The sequence below is a fragment of the Heloderma suspectum genome, chromosome 2 (genome assembly GCF_057233095.1).
Source record: "Heloderma suspectum isolate Gila_16-S chromosome 2, 16-S_ref, whole genome shotgun sequence".
NCBI lineage: Eukaryota > Metazoa > Chordata > Lepidosauria > Squamata > Helodermatidae > Heloderma > Heloderma suspectum.
The window spans coordinates 66,456,902-66,479,727 of record NC_139459.1 but is presented as its reverse complement, the minus strand read 5'-3'; the positions used below and the strand labels follow the sequence as shown (position 1 = coordinate 66,479,727).

Here is a 22,826-nt window from a genome sequence, read left to right as displayed (position 1 = left end):
TGTAGGCAACCCTTCAGTCACGTCTCCAATCCATCCTCCTGGGAGACAGCATACCTGGCGAGTCCATGGGTCTTCGCGACATACTTGGGTTTCAATCCCACTTAGCAAGGAGTCTCCCACAACTACTACTCTTCTTGTTTTTGAAGGCCTTGGTTTCATTGCCTCTGCTTGACTGCCCTTCAGCCTCTTGCTCTCTGTCATGTGAGGTCCCCTGTAATTCTTCCTCTGCAGGCTGTCCTCCAGTCTCATCCTCAAGAACCTGAAATGGTTCCATAGTTCCACTGCTTCCACTGGTGCAAACTGGCTTCTAGTTGTTGTGCTCCTAACTGTCACCATTTTCCAAGAAGTATCCTCTACTTCACTTTTCCTTGCCTCAGCATTTTCCTTTTCTGCCTCAGCTTGCCGTTGCTCTTCTAGCTTCTGTACTTCACTTTGCTGCTGTAGTTCCACTGTCCTGACTAAGAACTCTTCGTCTTCTCTTATTCCCTGGAGGGTTGACACTCGCAGCTCCAGTCCTCTTACTTTTTCTTCCAACAGTGTAATCAACTTGCACTTGTTGCATGTGTAGGCCATGTTGATCTCAGACAAGAAAACGAACATTGCACAGACCTTGCAGGTCACCACCAGCCCCTAGACCAGCTGGAGCAGCTTCCTCTGCTCAGCTCGGAGACAGGAAACAGACTGAAACTCCCCGCCCACACAGCTGCTGGGAGTACTCAGGCCACGGCCCCTCAATTAAATTGGAGCTCTCAGGAGCACATGGTGAGAACACAGCAACTCAGAATGGAAAGTACCCTGGGCTTACTCCAGCCCACTCACCGCTTTGCCTTTGTCTCCTCTTCCACTGCAACTCCCCTGCCAAACTCCTGTCTGCTCTCTCTGTTCGCTTGCTCTGGTTGCTCTGGGAGCTTGCTTGCTTGTATAGCCCCTAGATCAGCTGGAGCAGCTTCCTCTGTTCTGCTCAGCTCGGAGACAGGAAACAGGGTAAAATAAAAGACGTTTAAAATTTTGTCTTAAAAAGGCCTGCAGACCAGATAAACTGCCTGCCCTTTTTTAGTGCCCCCTGAACTTTTAGGCTAGGTGTGGGCTTGAGGAGCAGGCTGCCTGGAGCCCTCCTGATGTTTTGGTCTACAACTCCCACAACCCCTGGCTATTGCCCATGCTGGCTGGAGCTTATGGGAGTTGTAGTCCAAAACATCTGGGGGATACGAGGTTGCCTGCCCCTGCCTTTAGTAAGTTTCTCATTTTTTTTTTTAATTTCCCCACATTAAAACTATAAAACCAAACGTGTAACCATTTTTGTAGCATACTGTATGCATTGGATCACTTACAATTTTATTTTTAAAGACTACTGCACATAATCGTATCCTAAGGTGCTTACAGATATGACACAGAAAGGGATAGATATGACTTAATTTCTAAGAAAAGCTTTTTCAATTTTATTTTCCACACTTCTTTAATGGCACAATCCTATGCATGTGTAGACAGAAAAAGGTCCTACAACTCCCAGCATTCTCCAGCCAGCATGGCTGGCTGGCAAATGCTGGGAGTTGTAGGACCTTTTTCTGTCTACACATGCATAGGATTGTACCCTAAAATATAGTACCAGTAATGTTAAAGGATTGGGAGAAACAGCTGAGATGACCTTATCTCCATAACTATAGCCTATAACCCCCGTAACTTACTTACTTACTTACTTACTTTATTTATTTATTCCATTTCTATACTGCCCAATAGCTGAAGCTCTCTGGGCGGTTCACAAACTATAGGGTTAACAAGGCTGTATCTCTTATTGACCTCTGTCATTTTGCCTTTCTCTTAAGACTTGTGCAGGTATTCTTCTTTTATGCTTGAGGGGAGGAGAAGTTATGACTGTATCATTGCCCCCCACTCCTAATTGTCTAATTGTTGCACTTTGGTCAAATGTGTGCATAATGGTCTGCTAATACAAAACCCTGTGCACACTGCACATAGGTCTCAATCATGTATTCTGGACATACACCTTCCCAGTGTATGGTTAGAGCTCATGCCCCTAGGTGTGTTTTATAGAAATAACATAGAAGGGAGCAATCCTACCGGGATAGGCAGCTGCCTCCGAACTCAGAGGTGACTGCCTGTCCAACACAGGGCAGGAGATTGTCCCCTCCACGCTTCAGCCACCCTGCATTTGTGGCTAGACAGCTGATTTCAGCTGTCTAGTCGCGGGAAGACGGAGAGGGGGAAGCGGCTGCCGGATGACATGTTGGATGTGTCATACCAGCATTTCCGCCTTCCCCACCCTGGAACGCCACCCGGAACACCCCGTTTTCACTGCTCTACGCTCCTCTTCCGAGTGCGAAGTCATTCTGAGGTGCCTGCGAGGCAGCGCGGGATGGGGGTGGGGAGGTCAGTTCTCAGGGAACCGACCTCAGAGTGCGGGCTCCGAGATGGGTTCCTGGAAACTGACAGGTCCTATGGCTGTCTAGCCGCTGACTAGTGGCCATAGGATTGCTCCCTTAACCTGTTAAGTGTTAGGGAAGTGAAAAACACATGGTGCTGCATCTAGACTTAGGCAGAGTGGATCCATTGAAATCAGTGGGACAAATTAGTCCTGACTAACTTGATTCATTCATTTATTGTATTTCTATACAGCCCCATAGCCAAAGCTTTCTTGGGGATTCACAAAACAATTTAAGTCCAATTGATTGCAGTGGGTCTACTCTAAGTATGATTGCCTGGGTTCAACTCATGGCCAGGTTTATGTTCATGCAGGAATCATGCTCAACATGAGTGAGCAGTGGGTGGATGGCCTGAAAGACACGTTCCTAAGAAGCCATTCGCAAAGATGGGAACTGAACACACACAAGCAAATGCACTTCTAATCCATCTACATCTTCAAAAGAGTTCATTTAGAATTGGGCAACTATATAATAGGCTGACTACTATGAAGACTGCCAACGCCTAATATTTTGCATGAAAATGATTGCCCAAGGATTGTTGCTGGAATGATACTGACTTGAAAAGTAATAATGCTAGAGGTGCCTGTGGAAGCATAATTAAGTTACATTACAGATCTTGCTCTTTAAGAGGGAGTGAGCCATCTTTGGGCCCTTGATGGCCCAAAGTTAGATAGTTATGCATATACCTGAAGGCAAAGGAAACATTATTTATTTCATTTCGTTTCATCTTTATACCATCCAATAGCTGAAGCTCTCTGAGCAGTTCACAAAATTAAAACCACAAAAATACAACAGAAAATACGATAAAAATATAATAGATTAAAACTACAGAATAAAAATACAACCAGAGTAAAACCTAGCAGCAGTGCAGATATTTAAAATGCAATAGCAGATTTAAGACAGCAGAGCTAAAAAAACCTGGAATGCTAAAAAGCTAAAAATGCCTGGGAAAATAAACAGGTCTTCACTGGATGCTGGAAAGAGTACAACGTAGGTGCCAGGCGAAACTCTCTAGGGAGTTCATTTCACAACCAGGGTGCCATAGCAGAAACTGCCATTTTCCTGGTAGCCACCTGCCTTACCTCTTTTGGCAGGAGCTCCTGGAGAAGGAGATCTTAGGGTCTGGTCAGGTACATTTAAATGATCCATGTAATGTAATAAAAGCTGCAGTTACTTGGGAACCCAGTGGGACCTATTTCTGAGTAAACTTGCACAGGATTGGGCTGAGACTGTAATACTGCAAGCCAAAAACTATGGCATACAAGGAGCTGTGGACAGGGGGAAAGGAAAGTCTATCCATTTACTGTTTCAGTAGAAAACAGCTGCTGAATAGAGCAAATGGGGAAAGAATGGCATGTGGATAGTAAATGAGTCACAGTGGTAAAAACTGAGACATTCTGCTGTTGTCCTTTGCTTTGGAGTCTATTGCCTTCCATTGGAGGGTAGTTTTGGCATGTTGGCCTTCATATGCTTCCTTATTAGGGGGATAATATGCACATGAAAACCCCATGGAACGTATCACAAGGCTAAAAGATATGACGCCGGAAGATGAGCCCCTCAGGTCGGAAGGTGTCCAATATGCTACTGGGGAAGAGCAGAGGGTATTTCCAAGTAGCGCCAGAAAGAGTGAAGCGGCTGGGCCAAAGCCGAAAGGACACTCAGCTGTGGATGTGTCTGGTGGTGAAAAGAAAATCCGATGCTGTAAAGAACAATATTGTTTAGGAACCTGGAATGTCAGATCAATGAATCAAGGTAAGCTGGAGGTGATCAAACAGGAGATGGCAAGATTGAACATCGACATCTTGGGAATCAGCGAGCTAAAATGGACAGGCATGGGCGAATTTAATTCAGGTGACCATCATATCTACTATTGTGGGCAAGAATCCCTTAGAAGAAATGGAGTAGCACTCATAGTCAACAAAAGGGTGGGAAAAGCAGTACTGGGGTACAATCTTAAAAATGATAGAATGATCTCAGTACGAATCCAAGGCAAACCATTCAACATCACAGTAATTCAAGTCTATGCCCCAACCACTGAGGCGGAAGAAGCTGAGGTTGATCGGTTCTATGAAGACCTACAACACCTTCTAGAACTAACACCAAAAAAAGATGTCCTCTTCATCATAGGGGATTGGAATGCTAAAGTAGGAAGTCAAGAAATCACCGGGATAAAAGGCAGGCATGGCCTTGGTGTACAAAATGAAGCAGGACAAAAGCTAATAGAGTTTTGCCAAGAGAACATGTTGATCATAGCAAACACTCTTTTCCAACAGCACAAGAGGCAACTCTACACATGGACGTCACCAGATGGTCAATATCGAAATCAGATTGATTATGTACTTTGCAGCCAAAGATGGAGAAGCTCCATACAGTCAGTAAAAACAAGACCTGGAGCTGACTGTGGCTCAGATCATGAGCTGCTTCTTGCAAAATTTCGGCTTAAATTGAAGAACTTAGGGAAAACCACTAAACCGTTCAGGTATGACCTAAATCATATCCCTGATGAATATACAGTGGAGGTGAGGAATAGATTTCAGGGATTAGACCTGATAGACAGAGTGCCTGAGGAACTATGGACGGAGGTCCGTAACATTGTTCAGGAGGCAGCAACGAAATCCATCCCAAAGAAAAAGAAATGCAAGAAAGCCAAGTGGCTGTCTGATGAGGCTTTACAAGTAGCTCACGAAAGAAGGGAAGCGAAAAGCAAGGGAGAAAGGGGAAGATATACCCAACTGAATGCAGAGTTCCAGAGAATAGCAAGGAGAGACAAGAAGGCCTTCTTAAATGAACAATGCAAAGAAATCGAGGAAAACAATGGAATGGGAAAGACTAGAGATCTCTTCAAGAAAATTGGAGATCTCAAGGGAACGTTTTGTGCAAAGACGGGCATGATAAAGGACAAAGAAGGCAGGGACCTAACAGAAGCAGATGAGATTAAGAAGAGGTGGCAAGAATACACAGAAGAACTCTACAGGAAAGATCTGAATGTCCCTGATAGCCATGATAGTGCGGTCACTGAACTTGAGCTGGACATCCTCGAGAGTGAAGTCAAGTGGGCCTTAGGAAGCATTAGTAACAACAAAGCTAGCGGAGATGACAGTCTTCCAGCTGAGCTATTTAAAATCCTAAAAGATGATGCTGTTAAAGTGCTGCATTCAATATGCCAACAAATCTGGAACACTCAACAGTGGCCACAAGACTGGAAAAGGTCAGTTTACATTCCAATTCCAAAGAAGGGCAATGCCAAAGAGTGTTCAAACTACCGCACAATTGCGCTCATTTCACATGCCAGCAAGGTGATGCTCAAAATCCTACAAGCTAGGCTTCAGCAGTATGCGAACCAAGAACTACCGGAAGTACAAGCTGGGTTTCGAAGAGGCAGAGGAACTAGAGATCAAATCGCCAACATTCGCTGCATCATGGAGAAAGCAAGAGAATTCCAGAAAAACATCTATTTCTGCTTCATTGACTACGCTAAAGCCTTTGATTGTGTGGATCACAACAAACTGTGGCAAATTCTTAAAGTGATGGGAGTACCAGACCACCTTACCTGTCTCCTGAGAAACCTGTACGAGGGTCAAGAAGCAACAGTAAGAACCGGACATGGAACAACCGATTGGTTCAAAATTGGGAAAGGAGTACGACAAGGCTGCATATTGTCACCCTGCTTATTTAACTTATATGCAGAGTACATCATGAGAAATGCCGGGTTGGATGAATCAGAGGTCGGAATTAAGATTGCTGGGAGAATTATCAACAACCTCCGATATGCAGACGATACCACCCTAATGGCAGAAAGCGAAGAGGATCTCAAGAGCCTCTTGTTGAGGGTGAAAGAGGAGAGTGCAAAAGCTGGTTTGAAACTCAACATTAAAAAAACGAAGATCATGGCATCTGGCCCCATCACTTCCTGGCATATAGAAGGGGAAGAAATGGAAGCAGTGACAGATTTTACTTTCTTGGGCTCCAAGATCACCGCAGAAGGTGACTGTAGCCATGAAATTAAAAGACGCTTGCTCCTTGGGAGGAAAGCTATGGCCAACCTAGACAGCATAGTAAGAAGCAGAGACATCACCTTGCCGACAAAGGTCCGTCTAATCAAAGCTATGGTTTTCCCAGTAGTAATGTATGGCTGTGAGAGCTGGACTATAAGGAAGGCTGAGCGCCGAAGATTTGATGCTTTCGAACTGTGGTGCTGGAGAAGACTCTTACGAGTCCCCTGGACTGCAAGGAGGTCAAATCAGTCCATCCTAAAGGAAATCAACCCTGACTGCTCCTTGGAAGGACAGATAATGAAGCTGAAGCTCAAATATTTTGGCTATCAAATGCGAAGAGAAAAGTCCCTGGAAAAGACCCTGATGCTGGGAAAGATTGAAGGCAAAAGGAGAAGGGGACGGCAGAGGATGAGATGGCTAGATACCATCACCGATGCAATGAATATGAACTTGAGCATGCTCCGGGAGAGAGCGCAGGACAGGAAGGCCTGGCGTGCTATGGTCCATGGGGTCACGAAGAGTCGGACACGACTGAACGACTGAACAACATGCACATGAATCCTTGATCAGAGCCAGCCCAAGATGCTTTGAAACCCGAATCAGAACATCCAGATGGCATGCTGTCCTTCACAATAAAAATATAACATTTCATAGAATCGTAGAATCATAGAGTAGTAGGGTTGGAAGGGGCCTATGAGGCTATCGAGTCCAACCCCCTGCTCAATGCAGGAATCCCAGTCAGAGCATCCCTGACAGATGGCTGTCCAGCCTCATCTTGAATGCCTCCACTCTTTGCTTTTAATGGTGCCCCAAAGGTGCTCCCTGATTCTTAGTCTATCACACTTTGCTCTGATTCTCAGAATACATTTGAGTTCACTATGAAGTCATGCCAGATTTTGGTGGTAACTTTGCATGCCATCCTGTACCAAGAGGTGATATTTCCCACAAGCTGTTTTTCATGATTGAATCAACCTGGTGAAATCACCTAATGGAGCCTTTATAACAAAACAAAAAAGTGACATAAGCACTGGACCCAGGCAACACAGTGGGATAACAACTATTAAGGCCGAATCCTATGCACACTTGTCTGAGAGAAGGACCCATTGAATGCAGTTGGGCTTACTTCTGAGTAGACTTGTATGGGATCGTGCTGCACATACTTGTGAATGCATTAGCTTTTCCTTCCTTCCTTCCTTCCTTCCTTCCTTCCTTCCTTCCTTCCAATATGGGATCGTTTTTTCTTTCCAATATGGGATCGTGCTGCACATACTTGTGAATGCATTAGCCTTCCTTCCTTCCTTCCTTCCTTCCTTCCTTTCTTCCTTCCTTCCTTTCCAATATTTGTATATCACTCCATATCTAAAACAGATTTCGGAGCGGTGAACACAAAAGATAAAACCGGAAAAGGAAAAAGAAATAGTGGCTATGTTTAAAACTTGCAAATGATATACTACATGGATGTCTAACGTAAGATTTTTTTCAGCTCACTGAAACTACCTTATGTATATTGTAGCTTAAATTACGATACCATTGCATAATAATTGGGCACTTTGGGGGAATAATATTGAAATTTTAAAAAACCCAAAAGATTTCCCAGCACATATAGAAAGATGTTATTATGAACAACAAGAACAGAATAGCTATCCATAAGTTGACTGTCTAATCGTATGTCTCTTTTTTTCTAGGTATTGTGGTAAATGGATTAATAAATGTGAGCATTTCCACTATTGAGAAGCGTTATGATTTGAACAGTTCTCTCACTGGTGTAATCTCTGCTGGCTATGACATCTCATTCTCTGTGTTATGCCTTTTTATATCCTTCTATGGTGAAAGAGGGCACAAACCAAGATGGCTGGCCTTTGCATCTTTCCTGATAGCATTAGGATCACTTGTATTTTCCTTGCCACATTTTACTAGTGGAATATATACCTACGGAGAAAAATTGGAAGGTAAGTTCATCGTACATTTTTAGTTGGCTTATTAAGTTTCTTTTAATGTTATTTTAAAGCAGGAATGGGCAAGATTTGGCAGTTGGCGGGGGGGGGGGGGATTGTGCTCCAGTCCCCACTGTGGGCTGCCTCCTGTCCCTACCACCACTGCCATACTGCTGAATTTCAGCAGTGTGGTGGAAGCAATCCACCTGGCAATTTTCCTTTAAAATATGACATGTGGGAAGCACATACCTTCTTTTTCAGCAGAATTGTGTTCCAAGGTGGCTTCCAGGAGCACATTTTTGCTTGAAAATGAGACACTAGTTCCTGCGGGCCTTCTTTTAAAGGAAAATCACCCCCCCTTTTGCTACCACCAACATGACCCAGAATTTCAGCAGTAAACCACCACTTTTTCCGCTGCCACTGTCATGGCAAATTCATTGGCGGGTGGATGCAAAAAGGATCAGGGGGAGGCTGCATGTGGCCCACTCCTGTTTTGAAGGTATGGTTGCAGAATATATATGAAACATAGGTTGAATTTATACTATCAAAATATGTTTTATTTTCTGTTGTTTACTGGGTATTGGCAGTACTCATCTGTGGATTCCATTTTTTGATGTGCCTTTTCTCTTGAGGCGAAGAACATATGTGCAGTTATGTGCTTCTGATCTCAACACATATGCGCTTCTAGTCTCAATGCAGCATGAGAAAGAATAGCTCTCTAGGAGCTACTTAGGAGCAAAATATTTTAACAGCAAGTAGTAGCACCTATTGATAGAACATAGCACTGCAGACCTTCCTCCCTATGACAAAAATCAAATGGCAAATAGTGACACCTAGTGACAGAACACAGCATAATCTCTCCTCAGAACAAAGAGGTCAGAGGCTAAATTTACACTACTGCTTTATAATGGTATTGAAGTGCACTGATAACTGTTGGGCCACATTACACATTTGATATACCGCTGCTGTAGTGCTATTTCCTACTTTTTATTCCATGTTATCCAAAATGCTGCAACAAATGTTATTGTATGTCCTTCAAGGTATAAATACACAAGAGCGATATAGCATTACCATGATGGGGTGAAAATGATATGACACAAGGTGTAGATCTGACCAGAGTCTCAAATGCTACCTTCCCAAACAATTGTTCCCTCCAAAACGATTTATGGGAAATCCTCTCCAGTTCAGTGCTGGTCAAACTAAAAAAGTTTTGGAGGCTGAATCTGGCCTTTGCTTGTCAACCCTGACCTAAGTAGTGTGTGTGTGTGTGTGTCTGTGTGCGTGCGTGTGTGTATGTATATGTATATAGTGGCTTGAGAAAAGAGAATTGTCATTTTGCCATGTCTCAGGGCACAATCCTATGGCCGCTAGACAGTGTCTAGATGGCCATAGGATTTTTCATTTTCTGGGAACTGACCTCGGAGCCAGCACTCTGAGGTCATTTCCCAGAAAACTGACTCCCTCTCCCTCAAAGGTGGTGTGGTTTGTCCCCAGCTCTGCACTCGTAAGAGCAGCATGGAGCAGCCCAAAAGGGGGTGTTCCTGGGGGCACGACAGGGACAGTGGAAGCACTGTTACAACACTTCCTATGCACCATCTAGTCTCCCAACTCCCACTCCAAGGCGCCCTGGCTAGACAGCTGAAATCAGCCATCTAGCCGCAAATGCAGGGTGGCCAAAGCGCAGAGGAGAAGATCCCCTCTGTGCTTCGCCCACCCTGCATTGGATAGTCGGTTGCCTCTGAGTTTGGAGGCAGCCGACTATCCCCATAGGATTGCACGCTGGCAGAAACAATCCTATAGCTGCTAGTCAGTGGCTAAATGGCCATAGGATATCTGGTTTTCCGGGAACCAACCTTCCTCCATTTCTGTGCTGCCTTGCAGGCAACGTGGAAAAGCCCCATGCTCTGCACTCACAAGAGGAGTGCAGAGTGGCCAAAATGGGACATTCTGGGGGGCATTCTGGGGTGGGAAAGGCGGAAATGCCAGTATGACACATCCTATGTGACATCTGGCAGCTTCCTCCCCTGCCCTGCCCTTCCGCAGCTAGACAGCTGCAATCAGCTGTCGAGCCAAAAATGCAGGGCAGGAGAAGCGCAGAGGGAATGATCCCCTCTGTGTTTCTCCTGCCGTGCATTGGATAGGCGGTCCAAGTTCAGAGGCGGCCGCCTATCTGCATAAGATTGTGCCTTAAAGAAATTCCATGGTCTGAATCTGGCAGAGACAGCACAGAAAGAAGGCAGAATTGGATTCCTTGATTTTGAATCTCCTAAAATAGAAATAGTTTAGTACTGTCCAATCTTCCCTGTCATATGCAAAGCCCAACTACATATAGGAAATTGATTGATCAGAAACTAAGTATAAGATTAATTACTTCATGGTAACAATAGGCTGGATCTTAGTTCCACTTATGTCCCATTAAGATCACTGAAAAATCAGTCATGACTTAAGTCCCATTGATTTCCTTGGGAGCCAAGTGGAATTAATGTAGTCTGGCTCTAACTCAATAGCTTTTCAAAGTATTGCTATGGCTGCTACCTGCCTACCTGTTAGGCTAATAGCTCCAAAGGGGTGACTGATAGGAGCTTATACTTAGGAGAAGGTTCCCTGATAGGTAGGAAATCTCTTGCTCCATTCAGGGATGTTGAACATCTTTCAGCCCAGAGGCCAAATTCCATTTCAAAGAAGCTCTTGGGGGCTGCATTCCTGTGGTAGATGGGGCCAAAGGCAAAAGAGGTGGGGCCAAAGGGACAGGGCCAACATACCAGCATCTTTTAACATAGCACTCTTGTTGCAAGTAGCTAATAGGGCTGTGCACCACTTTGGCCTGAGGCCCAAACCCTGAGTTGAAGCGGGCCGCTTTGGGCCATTTCAGGCCCCTTCTGAGGCAAAGTGGAGGGGACACAAAGTGACCCAGAGCGGGTTGGGGGCTGTTCGAAGTGCTCGGTGTGCTTCGGAGCTTTGGCACCCTGGCCCAGCCGCACCAGAGCCTCCAGCTCCTTACCTGAGGGGACTCACAGGAGTTGCCACTTCCATTGTCTCTGCCGCTGCCACTGCGCCACTGCCTCTGCCTCCACCACCACCAATATCACTGCTGCTGCTGTTGCCGCTGCTGCCTCCCGGCACCAGCTTCTGAGCCCTGGATTTACAAATGGCGACTCCTGCCAAAAAGAGCCAGCGTGTGTCCAGGGCTCAGGAGCTGGTGGTGGCATGGAGCAGCAATGATGGTGGCAGCAGCAATAGTGGCGGCGGCGGCAGTGGTGGCGGTGGCAGCGGCGGCAGCAGCCCAAGCAAAGAGCTGGGGGGTTTTGTGGGGGCATCGGGGGGGCTGAAGCGGGATTTGTATGGTCAGGTTGGGGGCCCCCTGAATCAGCCCGAGCCGAATTGGGCCCACCTCCAAAGCTATGGCTTGTGAGTCGGATCAGGGGGTCCCTGCACAGCCCTGGTAACAAGGAGAGGTATTTCAGCATTTTACAATGGGGGAAACTGCACCAAAGCCAGCAAATGACTGAATGATCATTAGTCAGTGGAAAGGGGAAGGAGATGTAGCCATCTGGGAAAACCTAGAAGGCTGAATCAGGATTTCAGGTGGCCAGATTTGGCCCCTGGGCTTAAGGTTCTGTACCTCTGCTGCATTTGAATGAGCTTAACCATCAGAGGTTGCAGAAGGTGGAAGGGATGGGGACATCCTGTCTGTGAAAAAACAGGCACTAGCAGTTTGGAAGACGGATACATATAGTGACAGAGAGTTTCTATCCAATATGAGCTGAACCTGGAGGTGCAGTTTGGGAGCTGTCCAACTTACTTTCAATGAATCTGCCCTGTAGGAGTGCCTGTTTGCCTTCCTTCATGCTCTGCTTGTATGTTTGTAAATAAAGCAGATGTTATGAAGATGCCATATGTCTCCTGTGCTCTGTCATCCAAAGGCAAGCAAACCCAAGTACAGCTGCCCCTGAACCTTCTCATTGCTTGAGGAAGCAGAGAACATGTAACAGTATCACCCTAGTGCCCACTGGGTGGGGAAGGACAAACTAACTTTTGACAAAGAATGCCTGTGTTTGGACAATGCACGAGATCCCATTTGGACATAACAGTGGAAGTCTTCCTTTTACAGCAAGGTTGCACTGAAACAACCAGCACAACATTCTTTGCTTAGAGCACAATCTGTCTATATAACAAGAAATGGGTGAACTCCTCCCCTTTGTGTTTTGGACATCTGCCTAGAACACTAGCAGCATTTCTTAGGAAAAGATTTCCTGGCTAAAGTGGCACGTGGCAGCAACATAGCCTGCCTCAACTAGAAATGCAAGTTTAAATCTATTTTGTATCCTACTACATGAAATGCAGCACAGCTGATGCAACAGGAGGTTTTCAAAACAGGTCACCTGCAAGCATGACATTTCAGCCAGCCCTGAATTACAGCGCAATTCTCTGTAAGGGTGGTATCATTATTACTGAATGCCCGCTGTGTGGGTAGTTCAATTTGTTTCCAGGGAAATAGTCTTTAAGGAGAACTTGCTCTTATTCTAATAGTGGTTATGCAACAAAACAAACACTTCACGTCACAGTCCTCAAGAGGAAGTATGTGTGAACACATCACCACTGCTGATCTGCCCAACAAATTGGATATCCTTAAAAAAATAAATAAAAATAGCTTAACAGTAATGTTTTAAGTGCACTTCCTCATGAGAGGCAAACGAGAAATTAGAAGGATATGGGAGAAGCTCTTGGGTAAGAGGTGAAATGCTGGGACGGATGTTTATTGAGAAATGGCTTCTGCTGGAAACTTTGAATCATGTTCCTGTGAATTTGTTACATGCAAAGCATTGTGAATAGCATAAGCCTGCATTATAGACACAGAGATAGATAGGTAAGGAGATATAGATATATCCACAAGCATTACATACACGTCTACATCTAGTTCAGGACACTTTTGAGACATTTCTGGCATCAACCCTGAATTGCATGCATGCCTTCTTTTCTTTGTGTGTGTGTGTGACCTGTTGGCTTCTGTAGTTCCCTTCCATCACACCTTCAAAACATATTTAAAAGTGCTGAAAGGGAAACAGGCAATGAAACAGGGTGCATCTTTGCTTGTAGGCATTTTGCATGCTTGGTAAACCCTTTTTGCTTATTGAACAACCATTTTAAAAACATAGAAGTTTGATACCGTAAACATCTCAGTCATGTCTCACTAGTGCTTAAGAGTGCCTTGCTCAATTTTTAATTTGTTCTTAATGTAACAAAGTACACATGATGTAATTGTATTATAACAATTGTACTATAATCAGCACCATTACTTGAATCAAATCCACAAGGTCTCCTTATGCTATAACAAAGGAAAGGGAATATGTACAGTTAGAGCAGTTCACTGCAGGCTACATACGATGTTAAGAAGAGCCCTGCTGGATCAGACCTATCTTGTTCAGAATTCTGTGCCTATAGTGACCAGCCAGCTGCCTGTGGTAAACCCACACGTAAGACATGAATGCACAGCACCTTCTTGGCTGTGTTCCCTAGCAAGTGGCATACACAGATACTCTGGGCTGGTTTCCATGAACACAGTGAAGGAAAAAGCCATGGTGGCTTATTTTCCCACCATGCGTGTCAGTTGCGTGCCAGCTGCATTTCCCTAATTACCCTTAGGGATGCTGCAGAAATCTGCTGCAGACTCCAGAGAGGCTGGATTCCCCAATCTAACCTGCAGAGTCCGCAGTGGACTGGCCCCATTCACCACCAGATCCTTTGGATTTCCTGTGGTCTCTCTCTCTGGCATTATAAACATGTGGTAGGCTAATAGCAGCTGCCATTAGCCTATTGTGGGAGAATTACGGCTGTGATTGGCGTATTTTATGCCATTTGTGGTTGTAAAGCACCTACTTCTATGTAAATTGCGGCCATTTACTGCTCTGGGGAAATCCATGGGGCCCAAGTGGCCTGGATTTCCATGTGGCAGGCCCCTGCCCCCTGAACCGGACGTTGGGGGGTTCACCCATTCTTAATTACCCTTGCTGGTGCTGTTTGCCATATCATAGAAACCCAGGTGGCATGGCTTGTTTGGAGGCGGGGGGAGGCAGCAACCCTCAAACAACCCAGCAGCAGCCCACCGTGTCTTGTTAACCATGCCACGATCATGTAAACCATGTCACTGTCTCTGATAATGGGGGTAATATATAGCCATCATGACTAATAGCCATTGATAGCCTTGTTCTCCATGGATTTGTCTAATCCCCTTTTAAAGCTCTCCAGACTGGTGGCCATCACTACATCTCATGGTAGCAAATTCCATAGTTGATCAATGCACTGTGTTAAGAATACTTCCTTTTATCTGTCCTGAATCTCCCACCATTCACCTGCATTGGATGACCCCAGGTTTTAGTATTATGAGAGTACTATACATTTTCTCCACACCATGCATACTTTTATACACCTCTATCATGTTCTCCCATTCTCACCATTTTTCTAAGGTAAACAACACCAAATGTTGTAACCTTTCCTCATAGGGGAGTTGCTTCATTCCCTTGATCATTTTGGTTTCCCTTTTCTACACCTTTTCCATCTCTAAAATACCTTTTAAGAGGTTTAGTGACCAGAACTATATACAATATTCCAAGTGCGATCACACCATAGATTTGTATCAGGGTAGTATGATATTGGCAGTTTTATTCTCAGTTCCTTTTAGGAATCCTGATTCATGTTATTTAGAGGCCATTAAACTATAATTTGTTTTTGGCTGATTTCCAGAAAACCAAAGCTGCCAGTGTAAATGAAAATTAATCTGCTTTCAGTTACCGTGACATATTGTTTGTGGAAGAAGAGGTCCACATAAGGTTTTAGCTCTCATTTATTTTATTGTTGGTTCTTATTACAAGTGCATTGTCATGCAACTGTGTAATCTTCTTATTCTGCGAGATTCTGGCAAAAGCAAATATAATCCTGTTACTCTTTATCGCCAGTGGAGTTAATGAATACTGGAAAAGATTACATACTTGGGATGGATCCAACTTGTTTGAACAGGTACTGATAGAGAATTACCAAACAACTCGGCAATCAGCCTGCAACTTGGGAGGATGCCATTTTCAGTTTTACACCATTATACATACTGCTTTGAGAGCCTTATAGGCCGAAGAGCAGAGTAAAAATAATGAAACTAAAGTAAACTAAATAATTACCACAACTAATGGCTGAAATGCAAGACTTAGGCATTCTGGTTTATTCTAAGCACTGTCCGTACTTGATACACTGGCTTCTCAGTAGGCACCAGCTAGTTACATACATTTCAGTAGACAAGGAGCTTCTGTTACTCAGCACTCCAAATAAAGTAAATGAAGTGTGATAACATGAGATTTTAGGAGACCTTCAGCAGGGAGGGATGAAGAGTAGGCTCACATAATGCCTTGAATTGTAGTTTTCCTCTTTCAGGCCTATAGTCCAGCCCTCTGCAGGCCAAATGACATCAACCAGGTGTGACTACATTCCCGACATCAGGAGGTGGGGCCACACCCCTTGATGTCATTTGGTCCCCTGCCCGTGCATTGGGAAGATGCTCCTCCCAGCACATCCAGTGGGAATCAGCTTCACCGCACATGGGTCTTTTCCCACTGAACAAGGCCCCCACACAGTGAAGCTGCTTCACCTGCCCCATGCCTTCTCCCATGTGGAAGAGGACAGAGGGCAGGCGAACCTGCCTAGGCCAGCTCATTCTTCATTTTCCCCACATGAGTAAGGTGATGGACCAGTGAAGCCCAGTTGCCTGGCACTTGCAGGAGCTCCTGCAAGCACTGGATGAGTTCACAGCCATCGCTCCCCTCAGTCCCTTTATTTCTGAATGTTGATATATAGCCATGGATAAGAGATTGCCCATCCCTGGTCTAGCTGTTCTTCCTCTCTCTCGCTCTCTCTCTGGCAGAGAATGCCATAACTTACTTTTTATTATTGTATGAGATGTTGGGTGCTTCCAGATGAACAGCACCTAGGGCTATCCATCAAAAGAAAGACATTGTCCAGGTATTCCATTTCCTCTTCCTTCATGGATTTTCTGTGGTGACAAAAAAAAAAGGTTGGAAGATATGCTGGGGAAAACATGGGAAGGTTAGAAGTGGAAGACGTTATCGTCTGGATCATCCCCAGGCCCTGTAAAGTTATGTGAATGAGGCATGGTGATCGCACAATGAAAGCCTCTCCTGGAAGCACCCAAAGTGAACACATTCCAATTGGCAAGACTGTTGGGACGACAGAGATTAACCACCGCCCCGCCCCGCCCCGCCCCATAGACTGATGTTAAGAGAGGCAGGACTAGACCCCATCCCAACGGTAACCTGAGGGGCATACTTTAATTTTCTCCTCAGAGTGAAAGGTTTCCATGCATGCTCCCATGGGAAAAGGTGAAAGGATATTGTGGCATCGAGGGCTGAAAACCTGGTTCCTCACCCTTGACACTGGATGGCCTGCTGCTCTCCCCACCTGGAATTCTTGCAATATTAGGACCCTCCATCTGCTTTTTGCTCACCATGATGACAGGCATATCACCACTAAATATCAAGTTTTACTTTGTTCAGCTAACTTGAGTTACTATCTTATGCTATTAGGAAAGTTATAATGAATGGTAGTAAGTTGTGAACTCATTTGAAAAACAAGATCATGTGTGTAAAAGCTTGAAGCAATCACTTTATTGTCTCCTTGTAAAAATAAAATAAAATCCTTCATCTTGTCAGACTGACATTGTTTTGATTCTCACTGTAGATAAATTATTTTTATTCTTCAGATGAATTAAATGGGAGCTCCCTCTAGTGGAGTTTATCATTATAACTCTTTCTCCTACTGAGCTCAGGTGGTGAGGGCCACTTGGCTTGTGGCCAAATCAGGGCTACAGAGAAACAAGAGGGGAACAGCTGCATACTTGGGGGAGGCAAAACACCTTTAGAAGAAAAAAAACAACAACTAACCTTGCCCCCAACAGCCCAATAAAAACTGAGCATGCACAGTAGGCAAAGAATATAGAGCAACAGTAGGGTAAAAATGAACCCAGGGTGGGAGAAGAGTAGAATGTCCAGCTTAGAGGGAATGACTGCCTGAAACCTTGAACTGGAGTACTTCTTTTAGGTGGGTGGGAGGATACACTGCAACATTCTGTTGCACGTCCCACTTGCTATGTCAATAGCATAGACCATAAACTTATGTTTACGGGATTTCTTATGACTTGAAAGCTTCAATCTTTGAAACATGTTGGGCCAATAAGTATGTAGTCTCACATCACATAAGGTCTGCTTATGTGATGTGAACACACCTATCAAAACTCTTCTATTTTTCAATTCAGCAATGTCCTGCATGTGTTTAAATATCTCAACATGAAAGCTCAGTGATCTTCATGCAGGCATAATTACACTATGGACAATTAGTATTTTGTAGCCCAGTGTCACAGGTGCTTCACACCTTTATAGTGTTTAATTCATGGTGTCAAATCATAATGGAATCTTATAATTGTATTTAATAATAACTGTAACTTAGTATTTCTGTAGCACTTTTTGATATTCAAAGAATATGGCATACAATATTAACTCAGTAATCCTTACCACCACTCTGTAAAATGGAGGCCAGTGTTATCTCTATATTGCAGATGAGTATTGGGGGTGTGGAAGCACAGAAGCTGAAAGGTAGTTCCATTGGTCTATGAACTTTTAGTTGTTTTGTTCTCACTAAGCTCCGGTGTGCTGGCTTTCATCTTGTAACAGGCTCTCACCTGCTATATGCTCTGAGGGGCACACCATCTGAAGGGATACATTATCCTCAATAGGATGCTTCTCAGCATCTGTCAGTTTCCTCCCTACTGGTTGAAAAGCCACTCTGTCACTTCTTCAGTGTTGTGTGCCAGTTGTTGGGTTCTGGGATAGTTTGAACAGCTGGGGGTTTATGATCGTTCATCCTAAAGGGAAGAGCTTTCATTGTTGACTTAACAATCCTGCATTTCTAGACACCTGTCCAGTGCCTAATTCTGCTGTCTCCAATGCCACATGCACTGCTGGCTCAAGATCTAAACTCTCCAACTACTTCTACGTCTTCATGCTGGCACAGCTGTTACTGGGAGCAGGTGGGACTCCACTTTACACACTGGGAACAGCTTTCATTGATGACAGTGTCCCCAAACACAAAGCTTCGGTCTACATAGGTAAGCTTGGCTAAATATTATTTCTAGACATTTCTATGACCTTGATGATCCCCCAGGTTTTGGAAGTTTGTGCATAGTATCTCTTCCCATTTCTCTTTGTTGACTTAGTTGGTTTATAAGTGATTTGGAACCAGGGGTTTCTATCTGTAATTGCTTGTTGAGTGCTCCCTTTAGCCCACTTTGGGCATTCAGAAGATGTGCATAGGGGCTGTGCTGCTCAGGGCCGTGCATGCCAGCCCCAGCCCCAGCCTCCTCACCCCCACAGGAAGGAGCTTCAGACCTCCCAGATTGAATGCAAAGGTCTGAAGGGGGTCTTGTAAGTGCATCCAACTGAACTGAACATGCTTTGAGTCCCCCTCAGACCTTCACGTTGAATGTGTGAAGCTCAGCAGTGGAACCAGCATGTGTGGGAACATTGCGGGGAGCACTTGCATGCGCGCCCTCTCCCCACTTTCAGCTCACATGCATTTGGCCTGTGTGTCTTGCTGAACAGGGCTGACATTATTCAGAGCATCATCCTTCCAGAATCATATAATAGTAGGGTTGGAAGGGGCCTATTAGACCATCTAGTCCAACCCCGATTCATGGTCTGATTTCAGGTGCTCCTCCTCCTCTGTCTGAATCTTGAGACAGGAGCCCTACAATATGCTCTTGCTTAGATGGGCATTGCTTCCCTAGTGCTTGCACAGGCACAGGTTAGCCACTCAAGTATCTTAGGTTTCTTCAGCAGCAGTGCAACAGCATGAGAATGTCATGAATGCATAACAAGCCAGGATAACAAATGCATCAGAGTCAACCAGTCACATTGAGTCCCCAGTAGTCTGTCTACTGGTCCCACTTGCAGAGAACTTCCCCTGCAGTAAAAAGCAGGTCTCTAAAACAGGAAGGGAATAAGCATGGCAAAGGAACCATTGCAAAAGTGAGGCTGCAGTGCTCTGTCTTGCCATCTCTGAGCTCTTGAAGCGGGAGTTTTAACCTTTGGTTTAGGCTAGCCTTCTCCAACCTGGTACCCTTCTGGTGTGTTGGACTTTAACTTCCATCATTCCCAGCCAGCATGGACATTGGCCATGGTGGCTGAGAATGATGGGAGTTTTAGTCCAACAAATCCAGAGGGTACCACACTGGGGAAGGCTGCTTTAGGCCTTCTTCATGGTGATTCATTGAGAACTTCTTACATCCCTGGAGCTTCCCTCCTAGCAGATGATGAATCCCAGAAAGAGTTGCTTCTTTCTCTCCTTTCTATCAAAGGCAGGGAAAGTGGCTGTTGGAGAGAGGTGTGCAGAACCAGAAAGAAGGGTTCTAGTGTCCAAAACCATTTCCCTACTCTGAACAGCATGCTTTCTTGGACAATTCATCTGCCAGTTTTGGAAAAACTTCTCAGATCAGATTAGGAGCAGATGTCAGTGTCGATCAGCTTGTATAATATCTGAGAGAGGGACATGACACCAAGGGTGAATGGAAAGCACATCCAGGCTGGTGGAGAAGGAGTGTATTTATTTATTCAAATTAAAATATGTGTATGCCTTTGCCGGACATCACTCTACGTTTTGCCTGGAAGGCATTTTGAGTGAGTTGGGGTACAGAGGGATCATGGTGGTAGGTCCTACTCCTGACCTACACACAATTACTGCAGGTGTATAGGGATATTGGAGAAATCTTCAGATTTCTGTGAATCTGACCCATCGATTCTGCAGTGGATCAGCTTTTCCCAGCTTTTTTTTTTTTACATTAATGCAGTTGTAGAAAAAAAACATAAAATAAAAAAATCACCGGCCAAATATGTGCATTTCCACCACAGACTAAAGCATGACAATGCACATCTTATGGGGGATTTGTGGATTGGAGGTGGGATTTGTTCATTTTTGCAAGTGCAAATTTGTGCAAGTGCAAATTTGCACAAAATTGGGAAACTGGAAAAAACCCGATTCCGTCAATATGCGGATGATGGAACAAAAGGCACTTGACAATCCATGAGATGTAGATGGAATAGATTTTACAAAATCCCTACATCCCTACATGTGTATACAGTCCCAATGCACAGGTGGAACCCTGCAAAAAGCAGTTTGTATCCAGTAAGTAGGGATGGCACGGGCGCCTGATTCAGTCTGGGAATCCGGCGGACCTGCTCCTGCCTGCACCCCCAAGCCCCGCTCGTTGAGCCCCTGATCACCCCCTGCCTGTGCCCAGTGAATGGCTTGCACTTGCCCTGGCAGCCTTGTTGAGCTTCGTGGTTGCCATTTTTTGAGAAATAAAATGGTGATAGCAAAAATGCATAAATTTGCGCAAACACGAAGATGTGCATTTTTGCGAATGTGCATATCTGCATGTACGAAAGTATATTTTTCCATGCACTAATGTGTGCCTTCACAAAATGTGCATTTCACACATGAGAATATGCACATTCTCAAAAATGTGCATTTTCGTGCATACAAAAATATGCGCATTTTTGTGATCACCACAAAATGATTTTTTTTAGAAATGGCGACCGTGGTGTTCAATGAGGCCACTGGGGTGAGTACAGGCTGCTCGCCGAGTGTGGGAGGGGCTTGAGTGCGGTCCTGGGACTGGCGAGCAGGGGCAGGGGCTGGGCACGAGTCTGGAGAACCCGGACGGGGGTGAGTTCGCATATCCCTACCAATAACTCTTATACCAGGGGAGTTTAAGTTCTTTCAGCCTGCATTCTGTTTCAGAAAAGCTTTTGGGGCCCACATTCCAGTGGTGGGTGGGGCTGAAGGTAAAGGGGGCGGGGTGTAGTTTAGCTTAATGCTCTTACTGCTGGTAAATAAGTCTTAGGAAAAGCATTTCAACCTTTTAAAATGGGGAAGAAACTGCACAAAAGCCAAGAAACCAACAAATGGATGGTGGCTGGTGGAAAGGGGTGGGCCAAGGGAAGAGGTCATGGCCCTCTGGGGAACCAAGGAGGGATGGATTTGGCCCCTGGGCCTGGAGGTTCTGCATCCCTGGCTTATACCCCCAATGGATGAGTGTGGATATGCCTGGAGTTTACTGCTATGATCCTGATCTTCCCCCACTTCACATCACTTTACATACTTTTAATGGGTTTCTGTGGAATCCAAATGAGGTTAACCTATGTTTTGGTATCTCAGTTCCATGCATATTTGAGATCTGAAATACAAACTATTATCCTTACCTGCAGGAATTGGTTATGCCATGTCGTTGTTGGGCCCTGCTATTGGCTACGTATTAGGAGGACAGTTGCTTAATATCTATGTTGATTTCAATCGTCAAGTAAGGCAAGGAAATTGCTTTTTCCCCCCTTTACATCCGTTGTGCTAACCCTAGAATTCCATTTTTCTTAACAGTAATTTTACTAAACCTTGTATCTCAGGGCAGTATCCAATGGGGTGCTGCGCCCCTGCAGATTCCACTGCACTCCCACTGATTCTGTTCTGCAGGTGAGACGCGCAACAGAGATTTAGGGCTTCTAGAAGAAACTGGAAATGAGTGGAAAAGCTCATTTCTGGAATGGGGAAGATCAGCAGAGCTTGCATAAGGGAGGTCTGTTGACCTGTCCCAATCCAGAAATGAGTGTTTCTGCTCATTTTGGGACTTTCTATAGGAAGCGTTAAATCGCTGTTGTGCAAGCAGTGGGTCCTGCTGGTGCAATGGAATTGGCAGGAGGGGCCCACTTGTGCGAACAGCTCCATTGGATACCGTCTTTGGTAGTGGATATGTTGAATAATGAAATGGATATTCACTGGGTGAAGTGATGAAAATAATTTCTTTGTGGTCACATGTAATAATTTTAGCTGTTTTGGTCCATTGTTGAACTGGACTTGGGAGACCTGGGTTAGAGAACCCCAGAATGGTCATGAAGTTGAACAGCTTTTAGTCATATAACTGTTTGTCTGACTGTGGTTTTGATCAATAAAATAGGAAAATAAAACTTAGCTGAAGCTACTGCTAACTGCCTTTGAAACTTTAAGATAAAGTAATTGCCCCAGCTGTTGAGACAGGAATACCTGTTTTATATAACTGCTATTGGTAGACACTAAAGATGTGACAAATAAGCCAAAGATGTATAATTTATGAAGCGGAATAGCTTGGCAAAATGTACTGTTAAGTGACTCAGTTAATCATGTCTGTATTAAATCTGTGTTTGCTAAATTAATATCTTTCTAGAATAGACATCACTCCAGAAGATCCACGCTGGGTTGGAGCTTGGTGGGTAGCCTTTGTTGTATGCGGTTTTGCTACATGCCTTTTGGTCGCACCATTTTCATATTTCCCAAGGCAATTGCCAGGTAAACACGTTTTTTGAAGCAGGAGATCACTG

At 44.7% G+C, this 22,826-nt stretch overlaps 1 protein-coding gene across 1 annotated transcript in view; it reads left to right on the top strand.

The window, feature by feature from the left end:
• Positions 1-22,826, top strand: part of SLCO4C1 (solute carrier organic anion transporter family member 4C1) — a 69,731-nt gene that overhangs the window by 8,496 nt on the left and 38,409 nt on the right. Inside the window, exons 2-5 of the mRNA XM_084833803.1 lie at positions 8,119-8,382; positions 18,335-18,529; positions 21,687-21,783; positions 22,673-22,794. Coding sequence (XP_084689929.1) covers positions 8,119-8,382; positions 18,335-18,529; positions 21,687-21,783; positions 22,673-22,794 — 678 coding nt within the window. The remainder of the gene's footprint in view (positions 1-8,118; positions 8,383-18,334; positions 18,530-21,686; positions 21,784-22,672; positions 22,795-22,826) is intronic.